The sequence below is a fragment of the Pseudorca crassidens genome, chromosome 16 (genome assembly GCF_039906515.1).
Source record: "Pseudorca crassidens isolate mPseCra1 chromosome 16, mPseCra1.hap1, whole genome shotgun sequence".
In the NCBI taxonomy this organism is placed as follows: domain Eukaryota; kingdom Metazoa; phylum Chordata; class Mammalia; order Artiodactyla; family Delphinidae; genus Pseudorca; species Pseudorca crassidens.
This window is the reverse complement of record NC_090311.1, coordinates 79,603,069-79,616,969: the sequence shown is the minus strand read 5'-3', so window position 1 is coordinate 79,616,969 and position 13,901 is coordinate 79,603,069. Positions and strand designations below refer to the sequence as shown.

Below are 13,901 nucleotides of genomic sequence, written 5' to 3'. Positions count from 1 at the left end.
TAGGAATCCCTCCATACCGTGGTGTGGTGAGTGGTATACACATTTAGTTAATTTAGGGTAAAACTGGCCTTAGCCCTTGCTGCTAGAGAGAAACGTAACCAGAACCGAAGCATTCTCAGATGTCTCCAAGCCAATCTCTCTCTCTGGCCCCTAGAACATGGTGGCCTTCCTTTGCCCTCTCCCTCAGGGCCAAGGATGGATGGGGCTGGCAGAAGCTAGGCAGAGGGGAGCCCTGCAGAATTGCAATGGAAGCCTGAAGGGCAGAGTTTGCAGGCACAAGAAGGGACAACGGCTGGAAATCCATTCCCATCAGGGGTGATGGGGGAGGGTTCCATGGAGTGGGGGCTTGGATAGAGAACTCTGGAGTTTGGGGGGTGGTGTAAATAGGCATTTAAAGAAGGGCTCTCAGAGGGATTCCATCCATAGAGGACCCATGGGGAAGACCTAAGGGTGAGGTCTCAGGTGTTGGCTGAGGGATGAGCGGATAAGGTGATCACCCTACCCTCCCTCTGATGCTTCCTGTTTGGGGTAATTAGACTCTATTATGTGACCATCCCAAGGAGACTTTTTTTTAAACTGATTATTCTATTTATTTATTTATTTTTGGCTGCATTGGGTCTTCGCTGCTGCGCGCGGGGTTTTCTCTAGTTGCAGCAAGCAGGGGCTACTCTTCGTTGCGGTGCGTGGGCTTCTCATTGCGGTGGCTTCTCTTGTTGCAGAGCATAGGCTCTAGGCACGTGGGCTTCAGTAGTTGTGGCACACAGGCTCAGTAGTTGTGGCGCACGGGCTTAGTTGCTCCATGGCATGTGGGATCTTCCCGGACCAGGGCTCGAACCCATGTCCCCTGCACTGGCAGGCAGATTCTTAACCACTGCGCCACCAGGGAAGTCCCATCGAAGCTCTCAATTCTTGCACACACAGTCTCTTTTCCTTAATTGCTTGTGATTCATGTCGTCCACCTAATTCCACTGAAGTCTTCAAACCCTCAGCAAATACGCAGACCAATGATGCTCAGCTCAGTCTGGTCACGGGGTGACACTCAACTCAGGCAATGTTGGTCGCAGAGACATTGAATGAGTTCCTTCCAGGGCTACAAAGTTCATGATCACCGAACTATCTTACTTACGGATCTAAAGGCCCGTGTACAGAAAAGTGTGATTTACATGGATATGAAATGATTTTTTTTTACAAATCCAACAGTTTTTCTGAGGTCAGAGTTCAATGAAGGTGTTCTTTTATTTTTCATCATACATCATTTTTATTTATTTATTTAATTTATTTATTTTTGGCTGCATTGGGTCTTCGTTGCTGCGCGCGGGCTTTCTCTAGCCGAGGTGAACGGGGGCTTCTCTTCCTTGTGGTGCGCAGGCTTCTCATTGCGGTGGCTTCTTTTGTTGTGGAGCACAGGCTCTAGGCGCTCGGGTTTCCGTAGTTGTGGCACATGGACTCAGTAGTTGTGGCTTGTGGGCTCTAGAGTGCGGGCTCAGTAGTTGTGGCACATGGACTTAGTTGCTCCGTGGCATGTGGGATCTTCCCGGACCAGGGCTCAAACCCATGCCCCCTGCATTGGCAGGCGGATTCTTAACCACTGCGCCACCAGGGAAGCCCCCATCATATTTATTGATTGATTATTTTAAAAGAACACAATAGGCTCCATCGTATCCTCACTCCCCCAGCCCTCCCCTCGCCCCCCAACCCCCAGGCCCACCACCCGCCCACCTGCCACCAGTCACACAAATACCGTTCTTGCTTTTAAAGCCATAAATGGACTGAGGTAAACCATTTTGGTGGTTTTCAGGTAGGTTGACCCTTCAGTAAATGAATCTGAGCATAGAACCCTTTAAGGAAGATATTCATTTCCTTTATGTGTGGTCTATAATTTTATTTCATTTTATTTTCAGTAGAATGATATATCCCCCAAGGTGATGATAACTTCACAAATCATCTGATACTAAGCTGATACACATCCAGTGGGTGTCCCAGGTACAGGACTCTGGCCTGGGAGACGATGTGTCTTCTATGATGACAGCAGGGGGAGCCCCTTCTCGCCGTCATTTCAATGCTGTTTGCCATGACCCCCTTTCATGTGATAACTGAGAGTCTATATTTTTAGTGGTACACATTCTCACTGCGCCAAGCACCTAATGCGTAACTCACACACCCAGTGCTTCCTCATGTCCGGCTGATAGATGAAGAACCAAAATGCTATCATAGAGATTGTCCAGTTTAATTCCTGAGCCCCTTCTGAGGTAAGTACATGGTAATGTTTTTTCTCAATAATTGCAAAATAGAAACACAACATTAATTGAATTACGTGAAATGATCACACAAAGCCCAAGGATATCTGGAGACTTCCTGACCTTTATTCCAGTGTTTTTGTGTATCTGGGAAAGAACTGGACAATTCTGAGGTGTGTTTTCATAAAAACTTGAATTTGCATCTCTCAGCAGAGTTCCCTCTCAGAGATCTTTGTGAAGGAGCAGAGCAGCGCTGACTACGGCGCGCTTGAATCAAGACAGGCTTGAGCAGGAGGAACCTCTTAGGCATCGAATTTCAACCTGAAAAGGCTTCCAGGTTCCTCGATAAAATACATAAGGAGTGGACTGTTTTGTATGATTTCCATCTCAAGCTTCTAAAATGGTTTTTGTGCCTGTTATCTGGAAAGAAAAATATGTTGATGAAGAAAGTCTTTTAGTAGGGTTGCGTCTAGGTATTCTTAAGCCTGGAGCAAAGCTTTATTTTTTTTTAGCTTCCTGTCCATGTACTGCAATCACTTTTTAAACAATGACTGAAACTGTTATACAACTCTTAGACCTCAGTGAAGTTCCTAGGCTTGTGCTCCGAGACTGGTAATAAACGTCATTTTGTTAAAAGGACAGGGGTCATGACTGTGATTGTTATTATTATTTTTGGAGCTATTACTGCAGAGTATTAAATTCAATAATTAACAAAAATTAGAAGTTAATTAATTGGGTGGCATTTCAAGGGCTCAAGGGTAAGTACTGGGATGAGAGAAAAACTTTTTTTTCTCTAACTGAAAAGTTTCTCTCTGAAAAGGCAACTGCCTTTCAGGCAGTCAGCTGTTACAGTACTTTATTTGACTTGGTAGTACCCATAGGGGCACGTCCTGAGGTTTGCTTAATAAATATTGGGCTTGGCCAAAAAGTTCGTTCGGGTTTTTCCGACCCCTCTGCTGGAAAGCCCGAACGAACTTTTTGGCCACCCCCTACATTTTTATTAACATGCACGGTGTTATCAGAATGCTTCCTGCTAAGACAGATGCCCCTTAAGCATGACTGTTTACTCCACCAGCATGGAATATTTGCCTTATTATAGCCACAGTCTTTAAAAAAAAAAAAAAAAAGCAGCATCATGATTTCCAAAAAGGGAGTGACATTTGGGGCAGCTATAGTCATGCGCCATCTCCAACTTAAGACAATCCACCTAGTACAGCCTGGCCCGCGCCTGGGACCCTTGCAGGCGGCAGGCACGGCTGTTGCTGACGCGCGTTTGATCTTTTCTGGGCAGCCGAAGGCTCGCCGCACCCCTGAGCTGGCTCCCGGGTCCTGCTGGCTCCTCGCCCAGCAGAAGCCAGGTCTTTTACTTTATTTGGTCCACCACGCGGTGACCGTCCCGGGAGCGCGGCGGCGGCGACGCACGGGGCACTCGCGCCCGCACATTCCTCCCGGGAACGCCGGCGGGGGGCGCGGGGGATCAGGCTCGGCCGGGCCCAGGTTCTCCTCTAATTATAGCCGCGGCAGCTGGCGTGCTGGCGGACCTGACCCTCGGGGCCAGGGTGGGCCGGATCTCACCCAGCGGCTAGTCGGCCGAGTGGGCGCGGGTTGGGCGCGCCGCCGCCACTTCCGGGCCAGGCCCCGCCCCTCCCCGGCCCCGCCCCCGGCCCGGCCCGCCGCGGGGTCGCGCGGCTCCACGTGCGTAAATCGCGGCGCGGGGAGCTGGCGCAGCGATGTCCAGTGCGGCCCGGGGAAAAGTTCTAGAATACATAAATACGGGCGCGGCGTGAGTCACGGTTCCGCGCTGGAAACCACAGCAAGGTTTCCTCGTGGTCGAAGGCCTTTACGCAGGCGGCTGGAGAGTCAGGGAGCCTCCTCCCCTTTCCTTCCCCTCGAGTAAACAGGGATTGGCAGAGCTGGCGGCTGTTTTCTTCCTTTTAAAAAATGCCATGCTGAGCAACAATAAAAAGTAAAAAAAGAAAAAGCTACAATTTGACAGTGCTGACCCCAGGCCCCATGTTTTCAACCGGTCTGTTGATTCGTATGAAGATAATGGTGTCCCGCGGCCCCTTTTCGTGTGTGATGGTTTCATGCTGGGCGTAATGAAAGCGCTTTGACTGTAGGATTGTGTACCTGTATCAGAATCCTACCAAAGTTCTGGATGTAAGTTCTAGGAAGGGACTCAGTTCTCTGTGTAAGAATTTAGCTCTGACTATACTTTCCAAACTCCTGGAAGGAAACCAACTCGTGGTTAACTCTTGTTAGTATCGTGCCCTTCGTCAAGCAAACACACTCCCTACCTGCGGCATTGACTCTAGGCTCCAAGGAAGCTGGGGGCTATGGCCTCTCAGCTGTTCAAAGCCTACAATGCTGTGCCTACTTAATAGGTGTTAAATAATAACAGCAACAGTCCATATGGTGCTTGTTAAGAGTATTCCAAAACTTCCCTAATGACTGTGACCCTCCTGTGAAATTCTGATTTCAGTTGTATATGGGGTACAATAAATCTTTATCTTTTATCACCAAAAAAAAAGGCTAATCGAATTGCTATTTGGAGGCCGGAATAACAACATGGGGTAGGAGGCCAGAGCCCGGGTTAAGGCGCGCAGCAGCCTTTTTCTGCTTTGCAGCTCTCTTAGGCTGCGGAGAACATGAAAGGCGCAAGGCCAAGGCTGTGTAAAGAAATGCTGATTTATTCAGTCCTAGACAATCCCTACTCCTACATTTCACTTCTCTGCACAACTCTTACTGGTATGGTTAATATTTTAAAATCCTACAATAAAAGAAAATAAAGCTCAGTAATTTTGAGCTTAAAAATAATGAGTTACAAAAAATCTCTCCATACATTAAAATAAATCAGGCCTTTAGCTCCGGGGAAATGTTGTTGCAGGATTTTTGTTTTTCCTGGCGAGGTAGCCACATTTACAGTGTCAAATATTCTACTTGCACTGTCACAGGAAAGCTGTTTTCTAAATGGCAGAGAAATACACAGTGACCTAAATATTTATCTGCTAAAGTTGCTACCTGAGCACCTGCACAACAAAACATGACTCATTTGTTGCACAAGATGCCCGTCCCCTCATGGGCGTCTTTATGTTACTGGCTGGTAATGATACAAAGAGTGAAATGGCAATTTTGCTAAGTAAAAGTGGTAAGTGATGAAATCTACAGATTATATAACGGTTCATTTTCCCCAAAATATAAACTATATTTAGAAATATTGAAATGTGACATATTACTCTATATAGGATGTCTTATCTGAGCATCAAGGGCTTCTGCTGAGTTGCTGGAAGAGGTTCTTTATAGATTATGCAATACAGCTTCTAAAGCTCATTCAAAGGATGAGATCAACCTGTGCACTGATGCTTGCAAGTGAAACTAGGAATCCCGTAGTCTAGTCTCCAGACTTTATCTGACCTAGGAGAAAATTCATCTCCTAGAAGATTTTCAAGGCTGACTTTTGTGATAAGTTTTACGTGCACAGAAGACTTGCTATACTATGATTTTTAGTTTTAAAGGGCTATTCTACATTTTTTTCAAAGCAATGTTTAAGATTGTATTATAGTAGAAACTGTTTATACCATTCTAATAAGATGGGGTTCTATTAAGGAAACTTTACCCCATCGTTTTTCAGATTAAAAGACCAGCTTTAAGACCCAATGTCTAAATGATTTGCCTATGGTATACTTTTTGCCCTAAAATACTTTTCCTGTGGCTTGCATGGATTGTTTTGTTTTGCTCAGCCCCTTATGTTGTGATAAAGACCAGTGGAGATGTAGAGTTCATATTCTATAATTAAAAAAAACAGTAAGTTACACCTCAAATTAACAAACATATTTTAAAATCAAGCATTTTAAGTTGTATTGACATGGGGAAGGAGCAAGTTAACAACTGATGAGTTAAAACAAATTTCACTGTTAAACTGAGTATAAATGGTTCTGTTAATGGTAAATTAGGATAGTGTGGATATCCCTAATTATGGGTTTATCTGGGATTAATAGAGAAATCCACATATAATCCGTAAATCCAGTCATTTTCTATCTTCCAACCTCTTAAGTAATTTACAAATTGACTTTCTGTATATTTTTGTGCCTTTTAAATTACTGTGAGGGGTTCCTAACTTCTGAGGAAAATGCAGGCTGTCAACAGAAACAGCAACAAGGCATCTAGGTAGTTGACAACCTGGGAAGTCACACCCATAATTTTTATTTAGTTGTAATCAATTGTATTGTAATCAATACTATTGCTGTCAGAGGCCTAACCAGTGGCACTGAAAGAGTTAAACTGCGTGCGCACGCACACACACACACTCCATTTCTAGAACCCCAGATGATGCAGCAGGTGAATCTGTATCCCATTCATTGGTGCCGCTGCCCTTGGTCTGTGACAGAGGAAAGGCGTGTCTTCTCACTGTTCCCTATGAAGAAAAGGCAAGCAAATGAGGGTGACTCAGTACTTCCAGTGGCCTACACACGACTGAACATTTTTCTGAATGATTCCACGTATACACTTTGGAATCAGGAAGAGAAACATTTTACTCTTCACTAACCAAATAAAACCATCTATAAATCAAATGCAAAACAACTTTGAGTAAAGAGGGACTTAAAAGTCTAGGAATTAAAAGGAGCTCCGTGTTTTCCCTTCAACTTTTTCCCAGCTTTGGGGAATAAACAAAGACATCTGCCACATCAAGGGTCTGGTTTGTTTGGTTTTTTTTAACTGAAAACTGAATGCAATCATTAAAGTTTACTTTGAAATTTTAAAAATGACTTCTGCAAGCTGCACTAGTTTAAATTTCACTAAAAATAAAATTTAGCATCTTTAAGACTAAGAGTTTAACATTTCTTTTAAGCTAATTATTGAATGAAACATCATGTGTATTATCATCTATAAATAACTTACTAAGGACACTGTTTCCTGAAAACTGCCTTAAACAGGCTAATTCAAAAATCATTAAACTATATACAGTGATGGGCTCCCCAAGTTACTGGGCCACCTCTAATGAAAATACATTCAACTACGCATAAACTCTTGCTGTTTAATTTAAAACACCTAGTAAGTCTATGTGTACCTTTATCTTAAAACTATAAGTTTCACAAGTTCCTTTCATAGAGAAGTCTGCCAAGCCACTGATCAACAAGAAGAGAAAGAGCTGCAAACAACCAGGAAATTTCTTCCTACGTGATAGCAGACAGGAGTTTGAAAAAGGATCTCAGGGCATTCCACCTTTTATCTGCGTTTATAAATTTAAGGTTTCAGGGCTTCAATGAAGCTCACACATGGCTTTGGCTCTGACTTTTATTCCAAAGCTTTCCAAAAGGTAGGCTTTTTTTTTTTCTCTCTCTTTTGTCTTCAGTGCATTTCCTCTGGCCCAACATGGCTGTTTTATTCCACGGCTTTCCAAAGGGCAGCTCCGTGTCTTGACAGTCTTTTCAATGTCGTCACTATCTTCCCCTTCCAATCTACTATTGCAGAATGGCTGGCTGGACTGCAAGTTGAAAAGTAAACAAGTGCTTTCTGGCTGTACTTTGTTCAGCTCTTCTCGTTATCTGCTTCCCCTATCCAGTTGCCCTTTCCCCAGTCCCTAGCACTTTTTTTTCCCTTCCATCAGTTGCCTTTTTGTTCCATGTCTTTTTATCTCCTGCTATTCTCCTGCCCTTCCAGTCAAACCTCAACCCCAAACCCACACATCCTTTGGTCTCATTGCCACTAGTGATTAAAACAGCCACTCTAAGCTTACTTTCAACAATTAAAAAAGGCCTCAGAAAATGTTCAGTGCTCCCAATTTTATTTTTATTTAATGCTAAAAGTTAAAGGAAAAAAAAGGTACTGTAAATCTGACAAATGACAGAATGCAGGTGATATTTCCATAGCGTGATTTTAAAATAGAATAATGTTGATATCTGAGATTACACTCACTTCAGTTGACATGAGTTTCATCATATATAGAAAAAGTATCACCTTCAACTTAAAAAAAAAAAAGTAAAGGTTAAAAGGTGGCACACTTTTAAAATACTTGGTGGCCAAGGAAAGGTATCTAGTAGAAGTTGTAAACCATGTGTACGTTCTCATAACTTTTAATGTGAGGCCACGTGAAAGACAGTACATCTGTTAAATTCTATAAATTGTTAAAGCAAAAAAGTGAAAGCTTCAACACCCCATCCCCTAATATTCTGAGTATTAAAAGCACAGCTGAAATATTAGGATTTGAAATCTGATACTGCCCATGTACAGTAAGTAGCTTTCTGACATCTTATCCAGCTGTGGAGAATCTCTGCACTGTCATCAGGTACAACAAAGGATCAAACCCACGTCCCAGTGTTAACTTTTCAACTTAAGAGGATGCCAGAGATATAACCCGTATCAACACTTCCCAGCTGCAAGCCTTCTAACGAAGGCCACCCAAGGGCCAGTCGGACTCTCATTTTTTAATAGGAGTAAACAACACACGGCCCTTTAACGCTGTTTAAATTTCTCCCTTTTAAAACAGCAGCACAGAGATACCATAGGTTGTCCTTTCCACAGCTGGATAGACTTATTCAAAACAGCAGGATGGTTCTTTACTAACCTTTTTGGAAAGCTTATCTGTATTAAGAATGCAAAACATACAGATAGCTACCACAAATTAGGTCAAATGACTGATCAACTTGTAACATCTATGAGGTCAAATTCCAGTTTATAATAAAGTGCCTAGATACGCATTTATACAACAGACCATAATAAGCTGAATTCTTTACAAATGTCTTTATGGGCATGTAAGATTGCCTGTGTTTCTGCACGTGTGCGTTTACATAAGAGAACCCAGTCTGCTCTGAGTCACAGATACTCCAATTAAAAAAAAAAGTGTAACAACAAACTGGTTAATCATGCAAGTCTGTTTGCAATATAACAATGACGGGTAGCATGAATTTGCACAGCATTAATAGGTGCGCTCATTAAAAACACCATGAAAGAAATACTGTATTTGGTGCAGTATCTGATTTTCAAGTGTTAATAACTCGACCATTAAAAAATATTTGAGCAATTTAAAAGTGAAACACAAAAACATAACTGAAGAAGGATCCAAAGTGGGTAACAATCTATATTTTCAAATTAAAATAAAAGGTCGCTTGGGAACGATACGCAGAAGTTGTAGTAGACCTCAAAGCCAATGATTCAGCCTAATTAGAGGGCCAAGTTACAAACACCTGAGCATGAAAGGGTTTAGAGTAGTGTTCCTGTCAATGTCAAATCATGACAGCACAGAAGAAACCCAGTATCACCGTGAGACAACTGTTTCTAATAACTGATGGTTTATTGGTTTAAACAATCTCACTTTACTGATGCAAAACAGTAATCAAAAGAAATTAGTTTACAAAAGGTTTCTAAAAATAGTTTGAGACGTGGGGCCTGTCTATTATGTAAAACCCTTTCTTTAATTTTCGCCAGTTTATCATTTTTGTCCAGAAGAACAGTATTATTCACTTGGTATTTCAAACACATGTAAGAAGGAAATTACAGGTTTCCTCCAGCCCCATCTGGGCTGTCACCGATATGCCCACGGGCGGTCCTGGCAGCACCCTGCGCTGTTACTGTCCTTGTACCATTCTGTATTTAGCGCTCACTACAAACAGGGTGTAGGTGATCGTATCAACAGCAATGGGGCTACAGGTAAATGATAAAACAACGAAACACAAAACAGAAACGAAACCAATCCCACAATCTCCAAGTTCACCTGGACTGTAACGTCTCTTTCGACTCTCCAAAGGAAAACGACCACAGCCAACGACAGACAGGAGTGCTCCAGGGTGTTTCGAAAGATCAAGTGGCGCTGCAGAGCCAGGCTCCACGCAAAGATGGCAGTGCCACTTGTCCTCACCACCATCCGTTATCACTGCCTTGAGTCACTGGATTGTGTATTATGCAACCGACTAGCATGCAGCATTGTAATCTTACAACTGATCACATGGGCAGTGAACAGTGGTCAACTTTGCCTTAAAACAAACAAAAAAAAATCCCCCCCACCCCCAGTCCTGAAAATCTCTCAGCAGCAACTCTCAGGCAGTCATCAACAGCCCAACAACTGAACTTTAAGAACAAAATCCAAACGCGAGAAAGATTCAAAATCGGTTTCCTGTTACTCTCAAAGGACAACGTTTGGGGGGAAACTTGGTGACATTTCCCTGTGGCATATGCCCACTTCACAACAGTGCCCCTTTCGCTCATTTCCGTTCCTTCTCCACCACTTGGCCTCCAGCCTGAGAAAGGGGCCAGCAATAAGGAATAACAGACAGTAAGGCAATCTTACGACGTCAGAAAATGTATTTGGCTTTTTTTTTTCTTTTTAAAATAAGTGCATACAAATACAGCTAGAAGCGTTTCTGATTTGCCAAGTGCTCTAAAAAAGCAGCGCAAGTCACAGCCTACATTGAACGGTAACTGTCACCAGGATAATAAAGCACAGATATATGCTAATAACATTAACAAAAGAAAAAATGCTTTTATAAGTACATACCTTTTGTCGTCAAAAAAAAAAAAATAGAAACACAATGTATTCAAAAAAATCAAAATTATACAGCCATGTTTATGAAGTCTACATTTCCCTTGTCTTGGATATATATATATGTGAAGATATATACACAATTCAAGCAGTTTTAGTTAAGGGTAATCATTGGGTTTTTCTGAAACCGGAAAGTCACGAGTCTCTCTCTTTTTTCACTTTCACATCTCCAGCAAGGATGGTTGCAATTTCCCCTTGCATGAAGGCCCAGGGGACATTGGAGCCCACAAGGGGGCATTTTTCCCCACTGGGACAATAGACCTCTCCACTGGCTCCCTGCTGTTTGATGCTTTGTCTGGAGCAAGGGAAGCAGAACTTGTGCGAAGGGACCGACGGGCACTGCACAAAGTGGGTGTCCTCCAGCCGCTCGTGGCAGAGGGTGCAGCACAGCGGGGCGCTGGCCGCCAGCGAGGAGTCCGGGAGGCTGGCGGGGTGCACTGGCTCCAGTCCTCCTGTGCTGCCTGCCCCCTGGCCCCCCACCTCTCGGGGGCCCAGCCTTCTCTGGTTCATAGAGGACGGAGAGGGTGGGCTGCAGCTGTTCCTCCTGGTGGTGGAGTGCACCTGGTTGGCATCTTTTGAGGCATGACTACCCCCCGCATTGTCTGCTACCAAGATTAGGGCTGCCATGGGGGACTGGCCGTTCTGGGCCGCTTCAGGCGGTGTGGTCCGGTTGGAATGAGGTGAGGCAGTGGGGGGAGGTGGAGACACAAAAGAGGATGTAGGAGTAATGGGGATCTTGAGCCCTTCTGTGGACGTGGACAGCCACGGCTGTGCCTCTCCATTGATCTTAGGGGGCCCGACTTCACCTTCTGGTTCTGGAGAAGGCTTCCTTTTCCTTGCTGTTCTTGCAACTGGAAGAACAAAGACATAAGAGGGAAAAAAAACGGACGTAAATGGACGTACACTGAAAAGGATCTCTTTTTTCTAACACATAACAAAACTCCCCGAAGAATTTCTCTTCTCTAAAAGCTGGTACATAAAAACTCATAAGAGTTTCAAGAGCACGTGCAACTTAAACCACTTAGACTGACGGGGCTCTGAGGCAGCCTAGCAGTTTAAAAAAAAAAAAAAAAAAGCCACAGAAAATGGCCCCGACAGCGCTGTTTTCCCACAGGCCTGCCTGTCCCCAGACTGCACTGTGCACCTGACGGTTAACGTCCCCCAACCCCGCGCCACGCACACACAGGTTAAAAGGTGACTGGTGCCCTCCTGCTCGCATCCAGGAATGTGCTAGGAAAGGAAAGCCCTGTGTCGCTGCCTATCAGCCCGTCTGACTCATCTCTTGTTATGCTGCTTCAGCACAGGAACACGTTGCCACTAAGCACTGGTTCCGCCTCGGGCAGATCAGGAAGTTGGGTGTTTGTTGTTTCTGGGCCGGGGGAGAACGGCGAATGGGAAGAGCACCCCTCCTCGGCTCTCCGTCCCCGGCTCGCCCCTAGACCCCCTCACTCCACAGCCGCCCCTACCTGCTTTAGACCCGTTGGCCCCGTTGGCCTCGAAACCCAACAACCTGCCTGCAGTCAGGGCCGGCTCCTTCTTAAACTTGCTCTCGAAGGGCCCCGAGTGGCCGTGCTGGTGCAGCGCCAGCAGCGTGTCTCGCACGGTCTTGGGCCGGTTGACCCAGTCCTGCTCGCCGGGCCCGCGGCCTTTGCCCGCGCCCTCGGTGCCCAGATCGGCCGCCCCGGCCCCCGAGGACAGGCTGTCGGCCGGGCCGCGGTGCGAGCCAGCCGGCGGCTGCTTCTCCTTAGCCGCCGCCTCGCGCTGCTCGTGCTCCGCGGCCGCGCCGCTCGACACGGACGCCGGCCGCTTGTGGGCGCCTAGTTCGGCGGGCTGCGCCGAGCCCAGGCCGGTGGCCGCGGCCCCGGACACGGCGGCCAGCGAGGCGGCGGCGCGGCCGCCCAGGCCGAGCGCAGCGGGCAGCGGCGTGGCCGAGCCGTTCATGAGCGGCACCAGGGTGGGCGGCACGGCGTGGCCGCGCCGCGGGTTCGGGCTCTGGCGGTTCAGCTCGGGCGGCTCCTCCAGCTTGGAGAAGCCGTTGGGCACCAGGATGCCGTTCACGGGCGGCGGCTGCGGCGTCGGCGGCTGGGCCAGGCTCGCGGCCGGGCGGCTGCCGCCAAAGTCGGAGCCCAGGCGCGGAGGCCGCTCGGCCGCGGCGGCCGCCAGGGGGTAGCGCTCCAGGGCCTGCGGGGCGCGCGGGGCGGCCTCGGGGCCGCCGTGGCCGAGCGGCGGCGGCTGTTGCTGCTGCTGCTGCAGGAGGAGGTCCTTGGCCGAGAGCGGCGGCGGCTTGGCGGCGGCCGGGGCCGCGGCGCCGGGCGGGGAGCGGCCCTCCGGGAAGCAGCCGTGCGCCCGCTTGAGCTGCCGCGCCGTCTCGATGACGAACTCGACGCGGTCGGCGCCCTCGTAGTTGACGCAGCCACGGCACACGGGCTCAGTGAAGTCCCAGATCATGGCCCAGGGCATGCGGGGCAGGTCACACAGGTAGCACGACTGCCGCCGGGACGCGGCCGCCACCGCCACCGCCGCGGCCATGTCCGAGGAGCCCGCGGCGCCGGAGGAGGAGGAGGCGGAGGAGGAGGAGGAGGGGGGGGCGCCGCCGCTCCCCGCCGGCACCACGCGCGCCCTCCTCCCCCCCCAACCCCGCGTCTCTCCCACCAGCGGCGGCGGCGGCGGCCGCACAGGCGGCGGCGGCAAAGCCCGCGAAGGCTCGGCGCCCGCGCAGCGCCCCCGGTGCACGAGGGGCGGCGGGCGCTGGGCGAGGGGCTGCAGCCGCGGCAGCACGTCCCCCCGACCTGCGCGGGCGCGGGCGGACGGCGGGGCGGCGCGGCGCGGCGGGCGCTGCGGCTGCGGCTCGGCCGGGGCCGCGGCGGGCCTCCAGACCGGGGCGAACACGGGCCGCGCGGGCGCGGGGGAGCGCAGCAGGTCGCGGCGGCGGCCGGCTCGAAATGCGGGGCGGGGGGCGGGGAGGCCGGGGGGGCGGGGGGCGGGGGGCGGCCGCCGGGGCAGGCTCAGCCCGAGCGGCGGGGCATGCCGCGCCGGGGCGGCGGCGGCGGCCGGGCGGCGCGGAGCTCGGGCGCGGCGCGGGCCACGGGTCGCTCCGCTGCTCTCTCACAGCTCCTGGCGTCGCCGCT

At 48.5% G+C, this 13,901-nt stretch overlaps 1 protein-coding gene across 3 annotated transcripts; it reads right to left on the bottom strand.

Moving 5' to 3' along the window:
* Positions 1-6,405: 6,405 nt before the first annotated feature.
* On the bottom strand, positions 6,406-13,534 carry IRF2BP2 (interferon regulatory factor 2 binding protein 2). 3 transcript variants are annotated; one of them, XR_010936037.1, is made up of 3 exons: positions 12,240-13,534; positions 10,729-11,624; positions 6,406-6,651 (listed from the first exon to the last, which is right to left on the bottom strand). XR_010936037.1 is itself a non-coding variant. In XM_067711067.1 (2 exons), the coding sequence occupies exons 1-2, from the start codon at positions 13,300-13,302 to the stop codon at positions 10,909-10,911; spliced, it is 1,779 nt and encodes a 592-aa protein (XP_067567168.1). In that variant the 5' UTR covers positions 13,303-13,534; the 3' UTR covers positions 8,006-10,908. The 3 variants fall into 3 exon arrangements, 2 of the variants coding, with proteins under 2 accessions (XP_067567168.1, XP_067567169.1); XM_067711067.1 differs by lacking the exon at positions 6,406-6,651 and having other exon boundaries at positions 8,006-11,624; XM_067711068.1 differs by lacking the exon at positions 6,406-6,651 and having other exon boundaries at positions 8,006-11,624; positions 12,288-13,530.
* Positions 13,535-13,901: the final 367 nt, after the last annotated feature.

What these genes read in the sequence shown, in the direction of transcription:
- IRF2BP2 (XM_067711067.1), bottom strand. Translation starts at nt 13,302, where the DNA reads ATGGCCGCGGCGGTGGCGGTGGCGGCCGCGTCCCGGCGGCAGTCGTGC. An exon ending in GGCCAACGGGTCTAAAGCAG is followed by an intron (nt 11,625 to 12,239) that starts GTAGGGGCGGCT and finishes TTGTTCTTCCAG; the next exon opens with TTGCAAGAACAGCAAGGAAA.